The sequence below is a fragment of the Pezoporus flaviventris genome, unplaced genomic scaffold (assembly GCF_033815535.1).
Source record: "Pezoporus flaviventris isolate CSIRO_AGI_PZ_B2104156 unplaced genomic scaffold, CSIRO_AGI_Pfla_v1 ptg000013l, whole genome shotgun sequence".
Classification (NCBI taxonomy): Eukaryota; Metazoa; Chordata; class Aves; order Psittaciformes; family Psittacidae; genus Pezoporus; species Pezoporus flaviventris.
In genome coordinates, this window is record NW_026892561.1 from 5,014,803 (window position 1) to 5,040,041 (window position 25,239).

Sequence of the window (25,239 nt, forward strand, 5' to 3'; positions counted from 1 at the left end):
ATTTCAAAGCATAATTCAGCTGCAGTGTTATGTTTGAACCAGTGTTTACTGCCTACCCCCTATAACAACTGGCAGTTTATAAAATTAAAGATTAAAATGATGAGAGCTTTAGAAACTCATAACAATAACGAAGAAGTAGTGTGTGAATGCCTGTGATCTTTTTTCTGCAGTTCTCCTCAGCATGCTCAGGTATTTGGCAGACATTGGGGATGTTCACAGATGTGTGCCCAATCCACAAAGTGCAGATCAGCTATCATAATGAATCCAGAGAGAGTTCAGAGTTGGAGGGTTTGTTCGTGTCTTTCTCCCACATAATTTTATGCAATCTGAATATCTGCCTGTCTTCAGTACATCTCTGTTCAAAGTGTGAAAGTGAGCTTTTATTTTCGCCAAGCCTCATAGTTGCTTAGAGTATCACTGAATGTTCTAATGTCTAGGGCTTAACAGTGCCACAGATTATCACAGTCAGAACAAGATACTGGAATGGATGGACTTTAGGTCATATTATATTATAGAATCATAGAATAGTTAGGGTTGGAAAGGACCTTACGATCATCTAGTTCTAACCCCAAGCTATCTTAAAATCCCTATGTCCATGCTGTTCAGGAACTGGACTGGACCTGTCTGATTCTGCCACTGGACTCAGATTTTCATAGCTGAGAAGTTTCATAGGGGAAGTTGTTTAAAGGTTGTCTCAGCTGTTGCAATGCCCTGGCTTATCAGATATTACATTACTGCTGTTTCCAGAGGTCTAAAATTTCCCCAGGTCCTTTCATGCAGCCTTTCTGTAACATACCTGTTGACATGAAAACAGAAGTTTAAAAAAATGTAATTCTTAGGAAAAGTCTAATTATTTGTGACATTTCATCCATCATGTCCTAAGCTTCTCCAGAGGAAAGTGGTAACATTTCGTCTCCTTGACAGCAAACAACACACTGACGAACTGAAAAATGTTCTGCTATATTTCAAACTGCAGCATTTATGAGTAAAGAACAAGTGCAAAATAAATAGCAAGAGTAAAGAGCAGGAACCCACATAAGTAAGGGGCAGAGGCTTGGAGAGCTTTCTAAAAGCTTTCTCTTGAGTTAAAATACAAACCAATCCTTCAAAACCAACCAGATCATTTCAGGGTAAGCTATAGCAATGCCATTCAGCCCAATCTGCATTGACTTTCTTAACCACTCCTGCAAGGAGATGCCTTAGGTGGATGTGGTAGCATAGTGCAGTTCATGGAGAGCTGCAGGAGCCAAATGAAGAGCGGTTAGAAAGAGGTTTTCAGGATATTCCACAACTTCCCACCCCAAACACTTCAGGACTACTAAAGTGTGCTTATATTGTCTAAAGGGAAGAGAAACAGAGCAAGACTGTGTTTCTATTTCTTTTCTTTTTGAAGATGATACCTAAGCATCTGAAGCATTGCTGTTAGTTCATACCAAAGTTGACTTTGCTTTTGAATGCTCTCTCCATGACATGCCAAGTTAGGTAATTCCCTATTCTGGCATTCTCTCTTTCTCTCATTACTGTTCGGCTATGGTCAAATTTTGGTGACCGTCTGTCCATGGATGACCCACCTCTTTCTGCATGGCTCTTGTAGTCCTTCTTTCAGATCTAGATGCTTCTGCTCCAGGACCTTAAGGTCTGTCCCACTTCAGCAAAGAGAGAATCTCTTTTAGTAACCCAGATTCCTACAGACATTTGGATATTTAACTCCCACTGTTTTCCTGGGTACTCATGAGATCTCATGTCTGTGAAGTGTGCGGTTTCCATCCATTGATAGAGTGTGAAGGTCATCTGTGTTGGCATGCACATACAGCTCTTCAGCTGTTTTTCAAACCCTGTTTGGTATCCTGGTGGCAGACCTCATGCTCTCCAAACTTCATCATTTAAACAAAGAAAAGTGCAGTGTTCCAAAGTAGGGTATCAATCAAATCTTCCAACTGGGAAGTCTGATAAAGAATAATAATGAGTTGGAGAATTCTGAAGTCTTTTGGATGTTCTTTCTTCTCTGATCTCTTGGTTTAGAAGAAATCCTTACATTCACAAGCTATTGCGCAGTATTTCTCTTTTTAACTCTGACAGGCTGCGACTGTTCTTTGGGGAAAATACAAGTTTATGCAGCCATTCCTAATCTTTCACAGGGTGGAGGCTCTTTCATTTCCATTCTTTTTCTTCTTTTTCCTTTTCTGTTACACACACACAGAGAAAAAAACTCAGGAGTACATCATGAGCCAAGCTGTATTTTCTGTTTATTGCCACCAGGTTAATAACAGTAATGGTGCGAGGAGAAAATGAAGTGTTATGTAAAATCCTGCATTGCAGATTTTGGTGCTGATGCAAAGAGCTCAATAAAGTGTAACACTTTAATCATGGAGATAAAAATCACACAGCAGCTTCACAGTCTTCCAAGATGCAGAGCCTTAAGACAAAATAGAATTGGGAGAGAAAGAGAAACTGACAATATTATTGAGTCCCAGAAAAGTAAAGGAAGAAAACAACCCACTTTCTTTTCTTGTGATGCTTTGAGTCAGTCTTTGTTTTCACAAGATAAACATCTGAAAATGTGTGTATATGAATCTCCTGGTATTAGAGAGAGCAAAATGCCACAGCCTTATACACAACTCAATGACATTTACAAGAACCTTGGAAACCTTTAAAAAAAACAAAGCAAACAAATCCTTCCCCCCCCCAAAAAAAAAAAAAAACCAAAACCAAACCAAAAAAAATATCAAAAACCCACCCCACACCAAAGTTGAACCCAAGCTCCCCAAAACCCCATCATCAGAACCATATTACCTTGCTAGCATGGTATGATGATGATAGGTTGCTTGTTTTCAAGTAGGCAAGCAGCCCAGCACGGTTTTAGCTATGGTGGTCTTGAGTACAAATTCAGCATGCTAGCATAGAAAAGGTCTCAGTTTTGGATGTTGCTTACACTCTGCATCTCTTCACTGTCACTGAGCTTTGTGTCTCTGCTTCCCACCTGCAGTTTAAGATTATAGTCTTGTCAAAGAACTGTACATAAAGTTGCAGGTTGTTAGCTTGTGGGGTTATTTGTGGGGAGGAGAAAGACTTATGTGAAGATCTCTCCTGTGCAGGGAAATTTATGAATATAATGACATGGAGCACTCTGCTAAGAAGCTGGGACAGTGCTAAGGACTGTATATCTTTGAGCCGGACCAGTCGCTGTGAGGCACCTGACTGCAGGTGTATGCCAAGTTTATTCTTCATTGAAAAATGGTTCCAAAAAAAGTCCTTTCTCCACAACTTGGCTACTGAAAAGAATATAAGGATATTATTTGTTGGAATAAACACAAAAAAATTGTGGAAATACATAATTCAGGGTCAAGAAGAATCCTTCAAGTAACTCAGGAAAGTGTCATGTAGTTTTGCTCCTATTCTCTGGAAATGAGTAGCTGAATATACAGAGGGAATCTCTACTGCAGAGCCCAGTGTCTATCCAGCCACCTTGGAAGATGTTTCTTCACACCAGCATGAAGCAGAGAAGCCATTTCAGAAGAGTTACATATTCAGCATGAAGCCTACTGAGCTAAGTTGCCTAGTATTTGGACAAGCAGAAGGAAGAGGGCAGCACCTTTGCTTTATTATGGGGTTTCCCTTTTCTGCCCCAGTGCTTATATGTTTGCAGCCAGTTAGCGATGCCTGTTTCAAGCTATTGCATAATTATTCCCTTGGGTAAGAGTCAAGGTTAATTCAAGGGCATGCTAAACCTTGCTGGGGCTTGAAGGTAACCCAGAAGGTTTAATGTTTCCCCTAGCTGTGATAACCATGTGCTGAAGTTTAGGACTGCTGATTGCAAAACTCTGACAGAGACAGAATCAGACATACGTATTAGCAGCTTTTGGTATCTGATAAACTGTGTCACCACTGCTTACCTATGATATGCCTGTCATAAAGAGTGCCTGATTACATGGCTGGCTTAATCCATATAGCATGAAAGCTGACATTTTATATTACTTGATATCCTCTTGTCCAGCTGAGTTCACTTGTGTGGAATTAGCAGATGCCAGATTTGGACATTTTGGGGATGGACAGCACAAGAAAAGTGTGTAAATAAACCAACCCTTGTGTAGTATTGTTAGAATAGGTTATATGAGAGAAGGCAAAGAAACTGAATGTTTTACAGGACCCTGTAATACTTTCTTGATGGATTTTGGGAACTCTTAGGGCTGAACCAAGCTGATATCACTTGGGAAGCTAAAATCTTATCCTAAGGGTTATCTGAAATAAAATCCTCCTAATTTTTTTTCTGAGATATGCCTGTGTCCATGAAGAGCATCTGTTTCCCCACGGTGCGCTAAAACACTCAGTACAGTGGCTGTAGTAATGGCATAGTGATCTCAACATTATCTTAGTGGGGTTTTTTGTATGGTAGGCTTTAATTACCAGCATGTCATGAAAGACAGCGTATCTGGTAGCCTTGAGCTCATCCATAAAACTGAAGGGACAGTGGTTCTGGGAAACCTGCCACATCATGTCAACAGGGCTTGTTTGCTTTTGAAGACTGCAGGCAACTGGATGGATTTGGAGAGCTGCCTTTTTAAGGACAGAAACAAATAAAAGCAAGGTGCTACAGTGTTGAGAAAGAGAACCTCTGTGGAGGCTGTGATTTACAGGGCAGCCAAGCTTGGGGAGTCATCCTGAGTCTCTGCTGGTATGCCTGGGTGTCCTCCCAGTGGAAGCCAGGGAGTATGGGAAGAAACCACCCACCTTGGCTTCACATGCTGGATCTGTGACCGGAGTAGGGCAGAGGCCTATAGAGAGTATCACAGAGCACAGCTGGCTCACAATGATGGACACAGTCCTAGAGACATGAATTTAAGAAAGGACTCATTGACCATCTATTTCTTGAGTAAACTCCTCAGACCCATCTTGAATACTACCAGGTGGTAGTATTGAGCACTAGTTACTCAGCTCTTAGTGCTCCAGATGCAACCAGATGTTCCCAGCTTTTTGAGGAGAAAGCTGAGAGTCAGATTCATCATAGTTGTTATGGCTTGTCCTGGTGGCTCAGTTAAAACTCTTTTCTTTTCCTCAGGATAAGTCTTAAATTCAGAATCAATTGCATAAGATATTTTTGTTCTCTTGTACTTTTCCTTTCCTTCACCCCCACCCCTGCACACAGTAATTCTGCATGAATCATACAGTTACAATTGATTCTTTTGGTGGGGGACAATATATAAACAGCTCAAGCAGCTGATTGGGCTGGAAAAAGATGAGTTTCCAGAAATTTAGACTTTTTCTTTTTTCCTAGTTGGATTGGTTTCCTAAGTCATGATGTGGACTCCTATCTTGTGGTGTTGTATGGTCCTGGCAATGAGTGGTGACCAATCTGTGGGAGAAGTGAGGAGGATAGAGTTTTTGAGGCCGTCCTTGTTGCCAGAAACATGCCTGTGAAAACAAAGGGTCAGTTCACAATGGGGCTGTGACACCTGAAAGAAAGGGCTGGTCATGGCATTGAATGCATTGGAATTAATTAATGCAGGTAATGACTTTAAGTTGGGAAGTGCTGGAAAAGCTGGCACCACTTGTTGCAGAAACAATTGACCCTTTTGCTGTTTGTGAGGGTGGCAAAACCCAGAACTGGTCAAAGGCAGAGGGACCAATGTGATGTTGGGTGAACATCCAAATATGCTTTCTGATATAAGTGTACTGATTGGGATAGCTTCTAGTCCTGGGAGATGAGAAACACTGTCTTTTTGCAATTTTAAAGTGAGTGAGTCAGTGATTTCCAAGTGCTGGGTACATAGCGGTAGCACTCGTACCTCCTAGGCATTTAGATTTTGTGTGTGTGCCTTTTCCAAACATTTATTACTATTTCTTTTGCTTTTAAAATACAGCCAGACTATTTTTATTGGTGTGGAGGGTGAGGGAGGGAGGGCTATTACGGGTTTCACTCAATATAACATGAGAGACATTTAAAACCAATCAACATAAACCACTACAAAGTGCTGGCTAGATGTGTGGTTAACCCTCGCTTTAAAAAATATGAGATTACTTTTTGCCAGTGTCATTTTAACATTATGGATCAGCTCTAAGTCAGAAAAAAGCCAGAGAGGGGCAATCCAGACCAGAACTGAACAAGCTATGGCACATCATCTGTTACTCTCGGTGTGCTCCAGTGAGGCAATGTGGTTAAAAATCTTGCTATACCTTTCCATGGACCAGGGTGGCATTTTCTGAGCGTATTGTTTGCAAATGTAGCTGTTTGATAGGCTCGCTGGTTAGAATCAGTGCTCATTTTCCTTACTAGGAAGAACCTAAGAAGAAAAGAAGACAAAACAAAAGAATGTAATTGATGACAAACTGTAAGGGTCATCCAGTATTTGCTTCCACTTCCATTCCTTTACAATGGCTTTAATACTGTGCAATTATGGACTTAAGTCCTCTAATTTTCTTTTACAAGCAGACCACCTTGCGTTTTAACATCTGCAGTTGTTTCAGCAATGAAACCAGTACTATTGTGGCACTGAATCTCTAAAATTGTAGTGATTTTCAGTTGGACAGTGATCCAGTGTACATCTGAAAATGTAGGTGTTGCCCTTGGGGAGCTGTATTTGGCTTACTATCCTCCTTGGGAACAGAGCACAAGGAGATCACAGCTTCTCCTGATCTCAGCTGTTGAGAAAATCCCTGTCAGGCCTAATAGCCAGTACTCTTTTCCCCTTGATCAGCTGGGCTTTGGTCAGTGCACAGTTGAACATTGTTCACTAAGTAAATCGCTCCCAGAATGCAAACTTCACCTGTTATCCTTCCATTTAGGAAAATTGAGAGTTTTTAGCCTGTTGTACTCGGCATTCAAAAGATGAGAGGAGAAAAAAAACCCACCTAAATGCCTTCATTTAAATGTAAATTTTGACTTTTCACGTCTGACAAAGTAGGGTGTTTGTTTTTATGAACAATTTATATATATAAAAATAAAAGCTGTGAATTGAAAGAACAAAACCCCTCTCTTGTTGATACATTTTCCACACAGTAATCTTTGCTCTCATCATGCTATATATGCTATGTTTCTTTTTACTTTAAAACTAATTTTGCTGTAAGAACAAGAACAGTAGATTGTTAGAAGGAAATACTCTGGCACTGGCTTGTGCAGAGAAAACATGCCATCTGCCTAATGTGTTTCATCTTGTGTCAGCCTAAGATGGGTTGTTTGGGTTTAACATGCCAGTCACTAGCCTTAAAAAGAGTGCAGGCAGCAGCTCTGACACATATGCTGGCTACGGGTCCAAATCCTTTCTGCTTTTCAGAGACTATGCTTACTATGAAGTAAGCCATTATTGGCAGAAAGTACAGTTCTTATCACCTGCAGTGATGTCCGAGAGCCATTTGTGAATAAAACTGAAGTGGTTTGGGTTATACTTTCATTTTTTACACTGTTAAGAAGCAAAAGCAAAGACCCAGTGGGTTCAAAGAGCTCTGGTTGAAGATAAGCTGGTGTCCCCCAATGGCAGCCACACAGCACAAGCTTCATCCTTCTCTACTGTGCTGGGGAAGAGCTGGAGAAGCCATTTGGTATAGCATCACACAGAGATATGTGCATGAGTCCCAAAAGTAGAATCATCGTGCAGTGGAGCCCTCTGTGCTCTGAAATGGCAGGTTTCTTCTGTTTGTATGGCTGGAGTTGGGTCAGAACAAGCTCAGCATCTGTCCCTGTTCCACTGTGCAGTGTGGACTTGGCTGCCTGCTACACAGGGCATGCTTTGGGGCTCAGTGCTGTTGTCAGGACCCGTCGGTGGCTCGGTATCAGAAATAGGGCCACCTTCTTTACCAGATGTTTCTTCTTTCAGCCACAGAATTCTCGCCTGATTAATGGATGGTGCATGTCTCAGCTAGGTAAAGGTAGCTGGTCATATTTTGTTATACTGTGTGTAATAAAGACTTTATCTTATTTTTTCATTAAGAAAAGAAGTTGGCAGACAGCTTTAAATGTCTGCCTAAGGACAAAACGAACTGAGTTTTGTAGATAGCTGCTTTTTTTTCTTAATAAATAAATAAATGGAAAGATTTTTATGTTGATAATAAAAATAACTAATGCAGAGCTTTTTCCACTAGTGCCTGGAGACATGGACAGATGCAGGATTTTGAAGGGATAAAGAATTGAAATCTGTTGGCAGGTAGTTGCTATAAAAATAACTATCCTTCCTGCCTCTTATTACAGACCAACATTCAACAAATGAAGAGTTTCTGAGAAAGCTAATGATGACAGGACCAGGTTCCAACCATCAGAGACAGCAGAAACCTCCTCCCTTCAGAGAAATATGAAGTTGAAAGGAAGTGGTTGGGAAAGCTGGGAGCTTTATTAATACTTCCATACTTTCTCCAACTCACACTGTGGTGTGTGGGAGTGAGGATGGGAGGAAACTGCTAGGGAAAATGTGGGAAAAATAGAGTGAGTTCACTGAAAGTTTGGTTTGCCGAAGTTTTCTGCCTCCAGGGAACTTTTACTGTGCTGCTTTTGTATGGAGTTGGTTTCTGTCTTGCTGTGTGGCCTGGTTTTGGAATAAGAGGGTAAACCTTTTCTCATCACTTTTCCTCTTCTCTCCCCCTTTCCAATGCATGGGGAGTGAGCAAGTGGCTGTGTGGGGCTTAGCTGCCTACTGGGGTTAAACCACAGCATTGCTTTGCAATGCAATCACATTGTAGGGCCAATCTCCTGAAGCAGTCAGCAACACGCATCATAGACTTGGCTAGTCACTCCACTCTTTGGTGACTCAACCTGAAAACAGTGTGTGGACCACCAAGTGGTGATGCAGCATTTAGGAGAGCAAAGATGAAATGCTGATCTGATATACCTACAATTCAGAGCATATTGCTTTGCTGTCCATTACAGACAGCTGTAACGGCTACAGAGAAAACAAATGGAAAATATTTCTTTGTATTTAAAGATGCCTTTTTGCACACACACAATTATAAAGGTTTTGTATATATATACACATAGAAGAAAAAAGCAGACAGAAGCTGCCTAAATCTCTGAGTCAACCATCGGTTGTGTGGGTCAGCTGTTGCTGTCTAGAGTGGGAAATGTCCTTCTTCGGAGTCCTACTATATCTTTGTTTAGTCTGGTGAAGCCTCTTGAGATTGTCATGCTCTGATTATTCCTAATACCACTGTGCTGAATCTTGAGTCCCTGATGTTCTGCAAGACTTGGATATTCTTTCTGTAGGTAAAAAAAATTGTGGTCTTCAATATGTGCTTGCAGGGATATACTGAGATCTTGTGACTTTACTTATACACACAGTCAGCTGCCCCGCTGTTTGGTCTGACAGGCAGAGCACAAGGTGATAGTACCTGCAGCAATATGTGCACCTATTGTCTAGTGTGGGTAGGGAAATATCGGGGGAAAAAGTTTCAGATACAACTGATGCTAAGTGCCCGGCAAAAGCCATGATATGTTGTGCTTTCAGCTGTAAAAGCAGATCCTTCCAAAATGACCGTTACGTTTTAGCTTTTATAGCACTGTACAGACAATAAATACTGCTAGATAGAAAGAAAACATTCCAGTTTGTGCAAAATACTGTGCTGATCTGTCTCTCAGTAGGTCAACCCCCCAAAAACCTATTCTTACAGTTGTTGATAAATCTTGGGCCAACAAGAAACAATTCTTTGTTTTATTTGTTAGCATGTTGTCCTTCCCCTCAGTAGCTATGCCTGATGTATAGTCCCTAATCTCTCAATTCTTTGTGTTCCTGTTTATCAGCTTTCACTTTTATCTCTTACTTGGATGTGTTTGTCTCCTGCACTGAGCACAAGAAAGGAAAACAAAGACACAACTTGCAAAGGAACAGAATAGAACTAATGACCACGGACATCTTCTGCTTGTGCCAAGCAGCTTCCTGTGGACAGCTTCATGCTGTGCCAGGAAGATGAAGAGAAAGAGTTTGTTTGCTTTTCAGCTCTCAATCACTAGTAAAGCATGTGTGCAATGTCCATCCACAGACTACCTGTCTTCCAAACAAGTAGGTGGCCACATATTTGGTGTTATTTCCTTCCGCCTGACTGGGTAGGTTTGCAGTTTGCATGCAGGTGTGTTTCTTTCTTGTTCCACATGGATCTATGTAAAATAAGAACAATCACTACAGGATTGTGTCATAGGTCCAACTAATGAGATTTTCTTAGTATGTTGTTAGTAGGTGGAAAAAGACACTAAGGGGTCTAATAAGAAATTTTACATGCATAAAACGAACCTTTACCTTTGATGTCCAGCTTGTGCTTATCATTGGTTTAGGGGCTTCTTGAACTGAAAGCTTGATCTAGAGCAAGACCTACCCTACAGTAGTTTGTCCAATCTCTTGCTAAAGTAAGCAGTTCAAACTGTAGAAATATGTATACTTTTCTCCACCAATCAACTCTTCAGCTTTTTATAAACTACAAAAGTCTTATTCTGCAGCATAAATTAAGGTCTAATTGGAAAATAAGAACAGTGATACCACATCAAACCCATGCTCTGTTTGGCTCAGCATCCAGTGACCTATTGCAGGTGCTAAGGGATAGACTATGAACAGGGCAAATCTTCTGACAATGTGTGATTTGGGGATTTTCTGATTAAGAAATTGTATCCACTGCTTTGTGTGTAATAACATAATATAATCTTTGTATTTATCTGAATGATCTTTGAGTTCATCTCCGTTTTGGCCAGACTCTGGTGGCAGCCAGTTCTGCAGTATAAGCTAATTATAAACACATTCTGTTCACCTTAGGTCTTCTGTCTTGTTACTTTCTGCCAGTTGTTACTTATTTAGTAAGAAATAGTGAATAATGACATATATTATCTGAAAGACGAGAGCAACTGGTTGTTAGAGTTTGATTTGACTAAATGCAATTTGTCCAACTGGAATAGTTCCTAGGAAATTAGGGAATAGGCAGCCATAACTCCTAGCCATTGCTTTTGAGTCAACCACTCTTTGCCTTTGTAATTGGAGGAGAGGCAGGCAATGTCTTTGGACCTTATTTATGTGCTTGTAAAGTAAAGAGTGTACCTCGGTCAGAAGGTTCTGCAGAAGTATAATTAAACCTTATTGCTAAAACATGAAAATATTAATATTGCTACGAAGTGAATAGCTGAACAGGAAGTCTTCAGCTTAATATAGTTTCAGATGTATAAGCAGAAATTAATGATTCCTGAAGACATTAAATGACTTGCATATGGTTACACAGCAAACAAGTGGCTGTCTAACTAACAGTACCAAGGGGTGCTAAACCCCCGCAGTATAGCTACTGGGAGCACTTCAGCTGAGCAAACTTCCAGAACCAGACCAGAGACAAATTGAATTATCCGGTGAAAATATGGTCATTTAGATATTTCTGTTTTGTAATCCAATTTTGTTGCTTTAATTATCAGAATAAAGAAACAGTTACTGCCTCCATTTGTTTCTCCCTTTCACCCTCCCTTCCTTGCTTCGTCTCTTTCTTCCTTTGTCCCTCCCCTTCTTTCTCATTTTCTTTCTTCATCTCTCAGCAGTAGAGTTCCTTTCCTCTCCCCAAAAGCTGTTGATTCTTTTGCCACAATTCTCCCCTCTCTTTTCTGAAAAACCCTCTTTCTGTAGAGCCCGTGCTGTTCAGTACCAGACAAGCGAGTAAGGTTTGATTTACAGAGCTTGTTCTGCAGGGCATATGGTGGGGGGATATATAAGTGAGGTCTGAGATAGGCAGAGACAAGTGAGATCAGCAAAGTTCAGGGTAAGGTAATGCCCCATGACCCAGTTCAATCCTAATTCTTTATTCCAATTATTCAAGCAACTACAGACTTCAGAGCTTGTGAAGGTCAAAACCCGTGTTGCTGAGTGTGTGTGCATGTTTGTTGTTATAGGAAGGAGAGAGAAAAGATGAGACAGAACAATGACTGTCCTTGTTCAGATTTTGCCTTAGGGTAAGGCCCGAAATCCAGAAGAGTATATTTCCTGGTTCCTATTCATTTAGGGTAAAAATCAGACAAGAATTGTACATGCAGCTGAGCCAAAAGCCTTGTCTAAACTTGATCTGGGTCTTAACACTGTGTCTCTGGCCCCTCTCTAACTTAATATGCGCTTGAACAGAAGTGGCTTCTTGATAGAGCCTTTCACCTCCAGGTCACCCTTTCAAATCCAATTCAGCCCTGTCGTGACCAAATGTTGCTACCATCTGACGGCTCTCCTGTGTCCTGTGTGAATTGCTGGCTTCAGTCCAGTAGCTGGTGGACAGGTGCCTGAATTGCAGAAACTGCCAGAGCTGACACTAACTGGACATCTCTGCAGAGGGGTCAAAGAGTGAATCAGCCTGGTGGATGAATTAATACTTAACTTGTACACATGGTGATGCTTTATATCGTCAAAGCGCTTTACAAACGTCAGCTAATCCTCAGGAGGTGTTGTTATCTGTACTGGCAGGTGAGAGAAGCAAGCACATAAAGAACCATGATTAGAATATGCATGTTGCTGACCTCCCACTCTGAGGCCAAAACAATGAGTTTAGCTCCTTTCAGGGCTACTGATGGGCACACCAGAGCAGGGTTTAAGCTCACTGAAGGGGGTCACATCTACTTACATAGATAAAAGCATCCCTTACTTGTAAAGACAGGCAGGAAAGCAGTGTTGATGGGCATGCAATCCTTTTGCTTTACAAGTCCATGAAACCAACAGAAGTTTTTCCTCCATCCTCTTTGAGACACTAATGAGTCATGTCAGATTATGTCTATCATTCAGAGGTAATCGTTATTTAAACTGAGAACTTGCCATGCAACTGGGTAGGTAAATAATTACTTTTGAATGGCAACTGGGTTGGAGTGGTTCATTCAGAAAGGCAGCAGCTTGTGGAACATCACTGAAATAATCTGAAACAAATTCATGAATTGTTATGAAGAATTACTAGAAGGTCATGCAGAGTTAGTGGTACATCTGTGTTTGCAAGCTGCTTCTTGAAGGACACTTAAAAGACACTGTCAGATTGTGTAAAGGTGTCAATAAGAATAAGGAGAAATGAGCTTTTGTGCTTCAGATTAGTTGATGCCTTAGTGTCTACAATGGTGAATTGATCAGGTGGTCCATGAGCTGATGCATGGGAGGAGAAAGATAATGTCCCTATGGTTACAAAAGGGTAGTGGTACACCTCTGAAATACTGCTTCTGATAAGCTGTGGCTTACATCCTCTCCAAAACTGGACATGACACTGTAGGCCTGACTTGTCAGGGGTTCTAAACAATAGCAGAGGGAAATGTTCTTAGAAGTATAGCATTTCTTTTGTTTTGGTGAAGGTTTTTGATGGCCCTTTCAAATTTGGGAGAAAAAAAAATATGGGGAGAAGGTAAATCTAAAACCAAAATTATTTAGGCATATCAGGCATCCAAGTGCAGGTATTTCAAGACAAGCTTGAAGACATGAACCATATCCAGACAATTTGTATTCCCTTGTATAGTCAGAAGGAGACAAGGTTGTGCATCACTACTGAGCGATTGAAGGCACTGGGCAGAGTCCTCTGGAGATCAAAGGCAGAACAGGTATAACTAAGCATGTGGTATGGTCATGAATGGATATACTTGAGACCTATGCAGAGTTTTCTTTTGAGAGATTCTGGACCTGGCTGAATCTTTTGTGAACCAAAAGGGGCAAATCCTTCTGTTGTGCCAACTGTTGGATGTCCATTTGCTTCAAAGAGTGTCTTAGCAGTGAGAGTTCAAAGTCTGCCCGGAGGCTGTTATGTTCTCTACTGCTAATGGCAAGCCATGGTTTTAGCAGCTTGTATAAAACATTGCAAGATGTTTATCCCATCCCCTGTCTGAAATATTAGAGTGAAGAAGGCTTTTGGATGCTCACTCTCTAAAGCGATTGCTATGCCCAAGAATTAATAAAATCCATATTGAAGTGACAGCTGGTGGACAGAGCTGGCTTCTTCCTGCATCACTTGTGTCTCTAGTGGCTCATGTTCTGGGCTCAATGCACATTTATCCTTTTATTACAGCATTTATTGATTTTTACTTATTTATTTATTTATCAAATCTCTGTTTCCTTAAGAACCATAATTGCACTTTTCAGAATCTAACTTTGGTCATATCAGCACGTATTTCTTTCCTTTTGCTCTTTAATGATTGACCTTTCAGAGGCATCCAGCTAATGAAATGAAAATGCAGACAAGTAAGAATATATTTTCTCAAAACTTTGCATGTCATCATGAGCCAGTTTCCAGTTTCTGTACTATTTTGACTATTTCATATCTTTATAATGCATGTAAGCTTTTATTCTTTATCCATAATTTTTTTCATTCTCCCCGCTCCCTATTTATATGTATATTTCTCAAGCTACCAGAAACTTTAGAGTGACTCAAGAGAACTTTGTAAAGTGTGTGTCACAAAGGCAGGGATTCAAATGAACTTTAGAGCAGAAATTCATTTGCTTATTTATTTATTCTGGTTTTGTGTGGTAAGTGGCAAGAAGAGGCAAAGACCATTCTTTTCGAGGCAATGAGTGTTAACTGTTATTTTGTAGGGATCGGGTTCAATTGTTGTCTCTGTCTTAGTGAGTGATTTCTGTTTTGACACACTGAGAAAAGAAACATTACCTCCGCCTTTGTTTTCTCCAACTCTGTAAGCTGGGTCATCCAGGTAATTACAGCTTTACTTAAGGAAGAGAGTGTGAGAGAGAAAATCTCTGCTGCTACTTGTAAGCACAAAGAAAAGACACTTGAGGGAATTAAATTGCATGATGATTTTTATAAGGCATCTGAATCATTTTGCATTCCATCTCTAAAGCAGAAAATGATGAGTTTAATATCATATTGTAGGATGTAACTTGTAAGTCTCTCAGAAGGCAGCTCTTGCACCCAGGATGATTGAGACTGGATATTCATTTTCTACTTAGAGGCTGAAGCAAATGTAACTATGGGACTTTGAGCCATTTCTAAATTTATTCCCATTCTTACTAGTAGATGCTGCTGCATTAGAAGCCATAACCAGGCTGGTTTCTGCTGTGTAGATATTGACAGATACGCCTGTGGCTTAACAGCAGATAGAATTGCTTTATGTTTTAAGTGTGTCTGTATGTGCTCATGTAAATGCATACATACATTTATTAACATCATTCCCCCATTGAAATTCTCCTATTTCAAAGAGAAACAATTTCAGCAGGTCAGCTCTCTGCTGATTTTTCTGAAATCCCCATCAGTAGGTGACATTATCTATTTAATTCAATGTTAATTCTATGATCCTACCTAAATTGCAGGACATCAGTAATTATGTCAAAATCTTCCAGAGAATCTCAACTAAAACGTGAAACTCTATTCCCTAGCTTAAATTTGTAGTGTGGCAGTAGGTGAAATAGTTCCTACATATAAAGTATGTGTGTGACTCTAAAGAGAGAGAAGAAACATCGTTATTGTTCAGGAACATATCTTAATTATTTTGTGAAACTTGTCTTTGTGAAACTTGACACAAACAAATTGGGTCCTACTTGGTCTACTACCAGAGGTGCACGGTTGCAAACTTTGAGTTTAATGTCCCAGTCACTGGGCTATTATTTTCCATTTCAAGGCCACAGTAACTTTGTGTCTGAGAATAAAGAGAATTTTTCTATTAGGAACTCATGTATTATAGAATCATAGAATGGTTTTGGTCGCAAGGGACCTTAAAGATCACCCAGTTCCAACCCCCATGCCATGGGCAGGGACACCTTCCACAAGACCACATCGCTCCAAGCCCCTTCCAACATAGCCTTGAACACTGCCAGTGATGGAGCAGCCACAGCTTCTCTGGGCACCCTGTGACAGCACCTCAGCACCCTCACGGGGAAGAATTTCTTCCTAATGTCTAATCTATATTAACAATCCACTGAATTATTTGTTCTGTAATGGAGAATGCTCAACATGTTTCCCTTTGGTAAAATAATGAATGTGATGAACGAGACGAGACACGGAAATACTGTTCTGCTCTGTCTGGGAGTAGTACATTTAACTGGCAATTACTCTAGCAATGTTTAACAACTTACTGAATAGGATGGAGAATTGCAAATTTGGAGTATATTTAATGTGCGGGAATGTGCAGGTTTTCATACGTTCAGGAGGTGGGTAAGGAGGAAAAAACAGAAAAAAACAGTTTAATATTTACTGCGGGCTCACTTAGGAAATTACTTTTGAAATACATTGTAATGAATGACTGGATAAATGCTTTTAGACACTTGGCTGGGTGATGAGCTGTTGAATGTCATGGTTTCCAAATAAGCAATGTGAAAGCTTAATCTTTAGGTGAAGTTGATATCTGTGAAGGACACTGTTCCCTCACAAATACCCATTGAAACAGACCATTTGAAACCAGTTTTGGTGATCAAGGAAGATCTTCAAAGAAATTTCAGCACCTTGAGGATTCTCTAAAATGATCTGAAATGCCGTTATCAGCAATTTTTTTTCACAAGACTCCTAGGAGATTTTAGAAAATACTGTGTTAGACCGGATGACTTGATCAATTGAACACTAAGCTGAGGCTCGGGTCACCCGTGTTCTGCAGGAGATTTTCTTGCTGGATAACCTAGGGAAAGTTATTTTAGTAATCTGTTCTTCTCTGTTTGTAGACACCTTCTTTTGGAAATAATTTGATAACAAATAAGTTGAATAATTATAGTATGATACAGCACAAATCATACAGTTTATGCCAGCACCTTTATTTCCGTTCATGATACAAACGGTACCAGTCTATTGTTATATATCTCACTGTGCTTCTCAATTACTTTTTCTTAGTAAATATGCCCCTATAAAGAATTCTGTCTAGCTGTTCCAAAATAAGTATGACTTAGGTTACTGACATCTGCGTGAAGGACATTCATGCTCTGCAAATATCCAGTTTAACTAGATTATCTCCTCACTTCATCAAATCACTGTTTCGAGACTCTACAACATGTTCTGTTTTATGGTGATATGCCAGCATGCATCTGATCTCATCACATTCTGCTTCTGATGGGGAAATTATCTTACAAAAATAATATTACTCAGTCTTGGTTTTAATTTCTGTATGCTTGGAAAGGAAGACAATCCTATGTGGTATTTCATCCTGTCAATGCTAATCTTTCTCCTCAGTGCTATATCTCTGAATAGCAGATGTGTGTTTTATTGCAGTGCTGGTCCTCTATAGCACAGCGTAACACTTTGGCAGGAGCTAGCAATTTATTGTATTAGAGTCAAATACAATCAAATGTTCCTTTTCCTATGAAGCATGGTCAGATATTGATACTGCATTAGCTAACATTTTAACCATAGGAGAGGCTTAATAAGATACAGTATTACTCTCTCTAGGCTGTTTAATTAAGCTAAACAGTCACTGTGTATTGTACATTGGTTTTCTGCCAAGGGAAAGTAAATCTGTATCATATTAGTTTCACATACTAAGTGATGTTCTTCCCCCATCAGAGACTCTCTAGAAGAGATGACACCACTGTCCCATGAACTGCATAATACAGTCTCTGTTTGTATTACATTGGACTGTCTTGTAGCTCAGTATTCTCCAGTAGCCTGAACAAACTTTGTGTGCAAATGAGACACGTGGCTGGAAAACTACATGTTGTATTTTACTGCCCAGGGTCCCTGTTTGCCACTGAAGGGTATAAGCTAAGCATTCTGAACCCTGTCCTGCTAACAGAGCTCTTCTCCATCCCCCTGTTGAGGCAGTGAGATATGAACTGTAACCCTCTGGTCACGAGGAAGGTTCTTACTGGCCCCGTGGTGGCCAGGAGACAGAGGTGTGTTTGTCACTGTCTAGTCATGGAGCACCATTTTTTTAGGAACAGAAGTTGCAAGAGTTTTGGGAACCTGGGTGATCCAGTGGCACCTGCTCTGGCAGCACTCTTTATTACTAGATGTTGCATTCTCATTGCTGTCAGTGGCACTGTATATGGTGATGAAGGTGAGCATTCACTGTTTGCCACTGATGGCAGGGGAAGTGGTATAACTTATATATGATGTGAGAAAAAATATGTGCCTCTGGACTGGAGATTTGAGTGGCATTTTCTTGCAGATCCTTCTGATACTGACTTGCCAATCTAAGAGGCTATAGAGAGAGAGCGGGCATTTCTGTGTTAGGGGGTCCGAGTGCTTTCTTTTGAGTAAGAGTTGCTGCAGTATCATGCAGGAAGCTATGAGCTGAGGGCATTTAAAGCACATATTTGGGGAGTTGTTCTGCTGAATTGCTACTACAAAGCAGAGTAAGACAAAAATATTTGTGATATTTCTTTTTATAAACTGAAATAAATTGCACAGGAAAAACTGGTCTTTTTTACACAATTTTGAACCTGTCTTTCCTGGCAGAAGGGAACACCTGCATATTGCAATGCAGAACTGTGCAGAAATGGCAAAGTTATGTCCAAATGGTAATGCTCTAGAACTGGAAGGTGCATATTTTTGTATCCATGGCACTAAGCTGTGTATCCAACTGAAGGATGATTATTTTGCACAGTGTCCTGTGCTGCATAAATCTCCCAGACTTCTCGGAACAGGCAGAGAAATGCCTATCATTGTCCTGTGATGCAACTCAAATGCGCCCACAAAGAGGTACGAATGGTTGGATGCATCAAAGCAATGTCTTTAACATGGCTCTCTGATGCTGGTACCATGCTTAGATTCAAGGATGGCAGTATTGAATTTATAGGAGGCTTCACCTGCACAACACCATTATGATTTATCTCATGTTGAATGTTTTTCTTCTTCTTGTTTTCCCTCAACAGAAAATTAACCTGGAGTTCTATATTGACATCCATGCCCACTCCACCATGATGAATGGCTTCATGTATGGGAACATCTTTGAAGATGAGGAAAGATTTCAGCGACAGGCTGTTTTTCCCAAGCTACTTTGTCAGAATGCAGAAGATTTCTCTTATGTAAGCAATGCTTCTCTTAATTATGTTTTTCCTAATTTATTTTTAATGATAAATCTCTGGCTTAATTGGATTATGTGAATTTTATTTTAATGTGAATAGAAGGCTACTAGAAATTTTTGTCATTATTAGCTACCATCTTCCCTCTTATAATTACTTTATCCAAAATAGTAAGTTGTGATCTTGTGTGTTGTCGTTAGACACATGAACAGAAGCAGGTTCTTTATCTTGTATATTATAACCTTTGGTTCTGAATTATTGAGACACTTCTTTTATCTATCAGAAGTTGTTTTGTCTTTTGATCAACTGGATCAGCTTTAATGTTTCCTTTTTTTTTATTATATTGGCAGTCTTTTTTACATGTACACTTTAAAAAATATAACAGCAAATAGAAGCAAAAAGAATAAACTTGAAATAAAAGGTTAGATAATTTTCTGTCAAAAGTAGTGACAAAGTCAGTCTGGTTTTGAAATTATTTGATATAACATGGAAAAGTGTTGTGCAACAAAATGTGCAATTGCTTAATACGTGTCTTGCAATTTGGAAGGAAGTGTGGTGTAGTAGTTATCTATGGATGTTGGAAATAAATGAGTTAGAAAGGGGCATATGTTTTTAGAGCAAGTTTTAAATAGAATAGAACAGATCGTTAGCACCCATTGCTTGCAGTAACTCTGCAGAAGTCTGTAGATTGAAGATTCTGGTCCAGTGTGTTGCAACTTTGCGTCCAAATATGACATCCTGGCCCTCTCTATAGCCTCTTCTGTGCATCAGTTTTACTTGAAAGCTGTGCAAGTAGAGCACACAATCCCCCACCCTGCCTGCAATTGCTTGTTTGCTTCTTCTGGTCCCCATTACACACCTGTAGAGCTGCCGGCTAAGCTACTTCTATGCAGCTAGCCCTTGCTCTGTTTCAGTCTATGCACTCCAGGTTTGCTTAAGCAGATAGTCCTGCAAGGTGCATTTGGTGTCCCATTTTGCTTTGAGTGGGATAAGGAATATTCAGTAACGCATCTTGGCCAAGCCATGCCCTGTGAGGAGGGAAGGCAGTGGATAACATTTTGCACCTATGTAATGGGAACAGGCTCAATTAAAAATTACTATAGAATCCTGCACCAAGTAAGGAACTTATTCTTTTGACCCTGATTTTATGTCTGTTATGTTCTTAACCCTCTTGGTTACCCACCATATGTTTCCCTATTCTCTGCTGTTCCCTTTTTGCTTATACTTCATCCTCCTGGTACTGAGATAAACCTGGGTCTCCTCTCAAAGATGGGGACAGCGGAGGCATGGTGACTGATTTCTCTGCATTGCCATCCCAACCAACTTGTGGTAGAAGTGGCGGGTGCAGGAGGATAGGGACCCTGTAGCATTCCTTGTGTTTAGCTTTGGAGAAACAAAATGTAAACCAAATACAAAAGCAGATGAGTCTGCACAGCAGAAGAAACTGTAATTGGAAAAAAAGGCCATTTTCATCATGGCAAGAATGCTAGCCTAAAGCTTTCTCATCAAGATGCAGCAGAGAATTTTCTTTGTCTAGCGTTTGTGCATATTGTGCTGTGGAGTTTGACTGGGAAGTGGGTATAGAAATGGAGTTGTGCCACTGTTTTATTGACAGGTCTGTTCCAGCAAAAGGAAGGAGGATTTGAAACCTCCTGACTCCTGTTCATTCCTCTATTCTATGGTAATTTGTTTTATGCAAGAGTGGGGAAAAGCTTGTATCAGTCCCTGACTTTCCTAAGGCTAGGCAGAAGATAACCTTTCTTCTGCCCCTTCTATTCCCAAGAGAGGGGCCTCTAGTAAACCAAACATTTTCCTTTTCTTCTTGGGATCAGCAGTGGCAGTCGCCTGGGTAATGCCTGGGAGGGTGTGTTGCTTCCTCTGTTGCCTCACAATATTGTTTAACCGTTGTCAATATTGCTTAACAATTGTCTATATATTTTGGGGAATTTGGGGGACTGTTGCAGCGTGAAGATTTTTGTGGTCACCCACTTCAAGGACTTCTCAGAAAGCTGTCCTGAGTGAAGAGAGACCAAATTCCATACTAAATGAGGACGGACAGCAGCTCTATCTGTTCCCAGAGCCTGGTTTAAGGAATAGCCTGTTCTTGCCGGAGAAGACCTCAGTGATTGAGTTTCTTATCTGCACCTGGTTGTTTCAAAACCACATTATAGATAAGGGGGCATTCACAGATCATAGCAATGAAAACCTGCAACTGATAGTTTAGAAATTTTGTGCTCAAGTGTGGGATTTCTCTCTGTTACTGTGGGAGATTAACTGCTCCTCTTAGCGCAAGCCTTGGTTGACAAAGGGAAAATCTTTGAGAAAATGACATAGGAAATAGAAGCCAATAGCTAAATAAACAGCACAGCCTCTCCCCTTTGACTCTCAATCTCCTTTCTGTAGTAGCTGGCGATAGGATATATATGTTGCTTTCCAGTGCACCACAGTTTGACCTAGGTGCAGCCGGCACTCAGTACATTGGACTTCCAACTCACATCCTACTGGTCTCTTGAGACCGGAAGCTTTTCCCCTGCCATCCATCCAAGCCATTCTTCTCAGGCCAGCTGAGGTGATAGAAGCGTTGGAAAAGGAGACAGACACAAAGTGTCCAATGTGTGTGAAGCAAGAGGAGTGAATATTATTGCTGTCTCCAGGTCTCTATTCTCTTGTTTTCAGCTCCAGCCATGTGGGTTATGTGACTGGTTGGAAATGTCAGGGCCGAATCTTGCTGCTCAAAAAAGAGGAAAGGAATCCAGAGCTTCCTGCATTTAAAAAGGGGGATAAAAAAAGTGTTGAAGATTAAAAATAATGTATGTAAATATGCCCTATTGACTGCTCAAAGGGAAGGGGGGAAGTGCATCGTTAACATTACCAGGCTGGTGTTTGAAAGTGTGGGAATGGACCACTGTTGTTACTAATTAATTTTCCAAAGCTTCAGGAGGTCTCATTTACATTGTATGCTGCTGCGGCCATTTGTTGGGATTATAATACTTCAACAGCAGCACTTCAAGTGAAAACTGGCGGCTGCATGAAGTGTTGTCCATAATTGACTAGCTCCATGTCTTCACACAGCACAGAGACAATGTTCCATTATGTTATCCATTGACAGTATCATTGAAAAGATTACTCTCCTTAAAGCATCTGTCAACCTTGATTGATTTACAAGGGACAAAGAACTGAAAAGGTTTGAAGTGCGGGTACAATTTTTGCCACCGTTTAGCATACATAATGGTTCTCCTTTGATGTCAAAAGCTCATCTTCTATTAATAATGCAGAGGGCTTTTGAATGCAGGCTACTTGTATGGAGTTCCACACTAATAACCTACTTGCTGTGAAATGGGATTCACTTTGGAGAAGCAGTCATTTGTCTGGGTTTTACATGTTCGGAATGAATCCCGACTCAAAGGGATTTCTTTCAGTGCCCTGCATGATTACAGCTGAGCCCGGCACGGGTTAGGGAAAGCAGGCAAATCCTAGCCTGCTCCTCCAGCCGAGAATCTGGCAGAAATCACGCAGCCAGATGCAAAGGAGCATGAACAACAAGCCTAAGATGATGCGATCAAATGCCTTGTGCCGTTTTGTCTGGCAACCTCCTATTAATATACTTTAGAGTGCATTTCATTTCATGCCTGGGCTGCTTTCTTCACCTGTCATTTCCAATAGGCTTTTTTATTTAAATGGCAGCATCCAGGGGAGATTGGTGATTAGAGTAGGGGGTGGATAGGGGATTTGTGCCTGCATGCCTGTTGTAGGACCAAAGGCAAGGCACCCAACATCTCTGTATCCTGTCTGTTGAGCAGAGCACTTAACCTCACAGTGCTCTGTTAAGCTGACTGTGGTTTGCAGGTAAAAGGTGTGAAAGGGACTGGAAATTCTTCATTTGTACATGACTTCAGAAACAGGGAACTGCTTTTGGTTTAGCTGTCAGCACGTGAAGAGGAAAATGAAAGAAGAGCTAGGAAATTTAGCTCCCAAATAAATACATTAGACATTCTTGGGCAGGTGTCTGTGGAAAAAGCAAAACTTCTGTAAGGAAAACGTTCTGTATTTTCAAGGTTTAAGAAGGATATTTTTAAACATTGGGGAGTAAATATAATCTGTATGAAAGCTCTAACAGTGAGAGCTGACAAGCCTTTTTGAAGGGCTGACTCATTGGGTTTTAGGAGCAGCTGTTGACACCACGTCTGAGTGCATTACACATCAGCCATGGCTAGGAGTTGTTGCAGTATTTGGAGGGGTGTTCTTCATTTGACCTTTCTTGTTCTGGAGAGTGGATTAGTCATAATGACCAGACACAAGCACTTGAGCATTTCAAGAACCTGCTAGTCTTAGGGGTGGCTAATTTTGACCTTTGTGACAGTATGAGAGGAAGACACCATCTGTTCTCTCTGGTTCATTTAAAAGAAACAACCACAGCCATTCTTGGATGGCTTTATCACTTCATAAAGATTGCTTTTTTTTATCCAGTTAAAAGAAAAAGACTGGCTAGAGGTATTTGGCTTAATCTTCTTGGGTTCTTTTTTCTTTGGACTCCAAACTGGTGGCACTTGGGGTACCTTTGAGTTCTCATTTTGTTTTCTTGCATTCAACCTCCCAGCAGAGCACTTTCCTTGGAAACACAGTTTGTTGTGGTTTGTGTGCTGTGGTTAGCCAAGGACCTTGATAAAACTTGGGATCCCATCATTTTGGGCACTGGGTATCCACTGAGGAAGTCTGCAACACCAAGAGCTGCTAGTCATGCTGGGAAAGAGACAGAAAGTGAGTAGGAAGTGACTTGCTTGAGGGAATCTGAGAATAAATCCCAGGTTTCCAAAGTGCCAGTCTGGTCCCTTTGTCAGCATTTCCCTATGTTTTATTCCAAGCACTCAAAAGTGAAGTCTCTGAACAACAGCCCACCAGATTTTCTTTAGAAAAACATGTTGTTAAACCCAATGCTGTAACACTGTGACCTAAACATGTTTTGACACTATCATTGTCTCAGCAGTATGAGAATATTCAGGTACGGAATGATTTGCCCTAGTACTTTTTGTCATGGTTTTTTGATTGTTTGTGGTTTTGGGGGCTTTTTTTTTATCCTGGATATCTAAAATTGAGCAACCAAGATTGATTTGTATTTTCCATCGTTTTCCTTTAACCCACATGCTCCAGGTCTGTTCTTCCTATTTCCACAGTACCCACCTCATCCATCCAAGCTTTCTTAGGGAAGATGTGTTCCTCCCAGGAAACCTCCTTCCATCTATCCATGGCAGCCTTGCTGGGTTGTTATCACTTACCCTGGCTGGACATCCTCCTTGCAGTACCGTGGTCCCTATTACTAATCCCAGTGTGTTTGGGGCCATTTCTGAAGGAAGTGCTGGCACAAGTGCCTGAGGAAGTAATAACATCTCATGAACATTGAATGAGCAAATCCCAGTAATCTGCTCCAAAGTAAAGAACCATCAGTTTATGTGGCATGTGGATGAGCAGGGAAGGGGAAGCGGTGAGCAAGTTTCTCAGACCTAGATTTCATCCCAAAGTAAAATCCATACTCATTTGCACTACCATCCCTTAAGTGCTTCTCTGCTGTTTTGGCAAGAAATGACCCTTGTCTCAAGAAGGCAAAAGCTATTGCATTCAGGTAAGTTTTGTTAACGTCATGCAAGCTTAACAGATCTACTCAGAAATCTCTTAAAACCTGAGCACAACAAATGATCCTACCTCCTTTTTTATTGTCTTATAGCAAGGCATTTCCAGGAAGACAAATACAGCTATTATATGGTTTAGCGCCCCTTTGGGATGCATTTCTGCTCGCTGCTTCTTGGACATGTTGCTCCATAAGTTCATTTATTTATTTATCCTTCGTGGAGGCTGGGTGAGCAGAGAAAGGAAACACGTTTCTGGTGGCACAGGGAACAGATTGTAAAGACTGTGCTTCCAAGCATTATAGGCTTTGTCTCACAAGATCTCTGCCCTCTGGAGAGTGATGGCTAAATGAAACTGCTCCATTACATCGTGCTGGACCAGTCCACCCCTCTTTTTCTATAAAGGGTTGAATTAATCTGTACTGCAAAGAAAAGGAAGGGGGGGGGGAGGAAGTTTTTGATTAAATGGACTCTCTTTCAGTACCTTGCTGTGCATAAAGGAGTTGACAATGCCTTCTCCATCCACACACAGGTAGAAATTTTGAATAACCACAGAAGAAAGAAGATTCTGTAGCAATTTTATGGTGTATTTTCAAAGGCCATCGTTATTCTTACTTAATGTCAACAAGCCAGGAGCAGGTGACAGCCTCTTTTCAGAGCAGTACATATGAAAGGAGGTCCTTTACATTCAAATGCAAGCTACATCTATGGCAAAGTGCTGAAAATTTCACTTGGCTGGGGCAAACTGTGCTGTGAAGGAGGGCTAGGAAGTTGGTTAA

General features: G+C 40.7%; 1 protein-coding gene across 2 annotated transcripts in view; it reads left to right on the forward strand.

Moving 5' to 3' along the window:
- The window catches only part of LOC133268341 (BEN domain-containing protein 5), a 951,280-nt gene that overhangs the window by 831,295 nt on the left and 94,746 nt on the right, over positions 1-25,239 (forward strand). For both annotated transcript variants that reach the window (XM_061451279.1, XM_061451280.1), the window contains exon 10: positions 18,690-18,842. In XM_061451279.1, the coding sequence (XP_061307263.1) occupies positions 18,690-18,842 (153 nt within the window). The remainder of the gene's footprint in view (positions 1-18,689; positions 18,843-25,239) is intronic.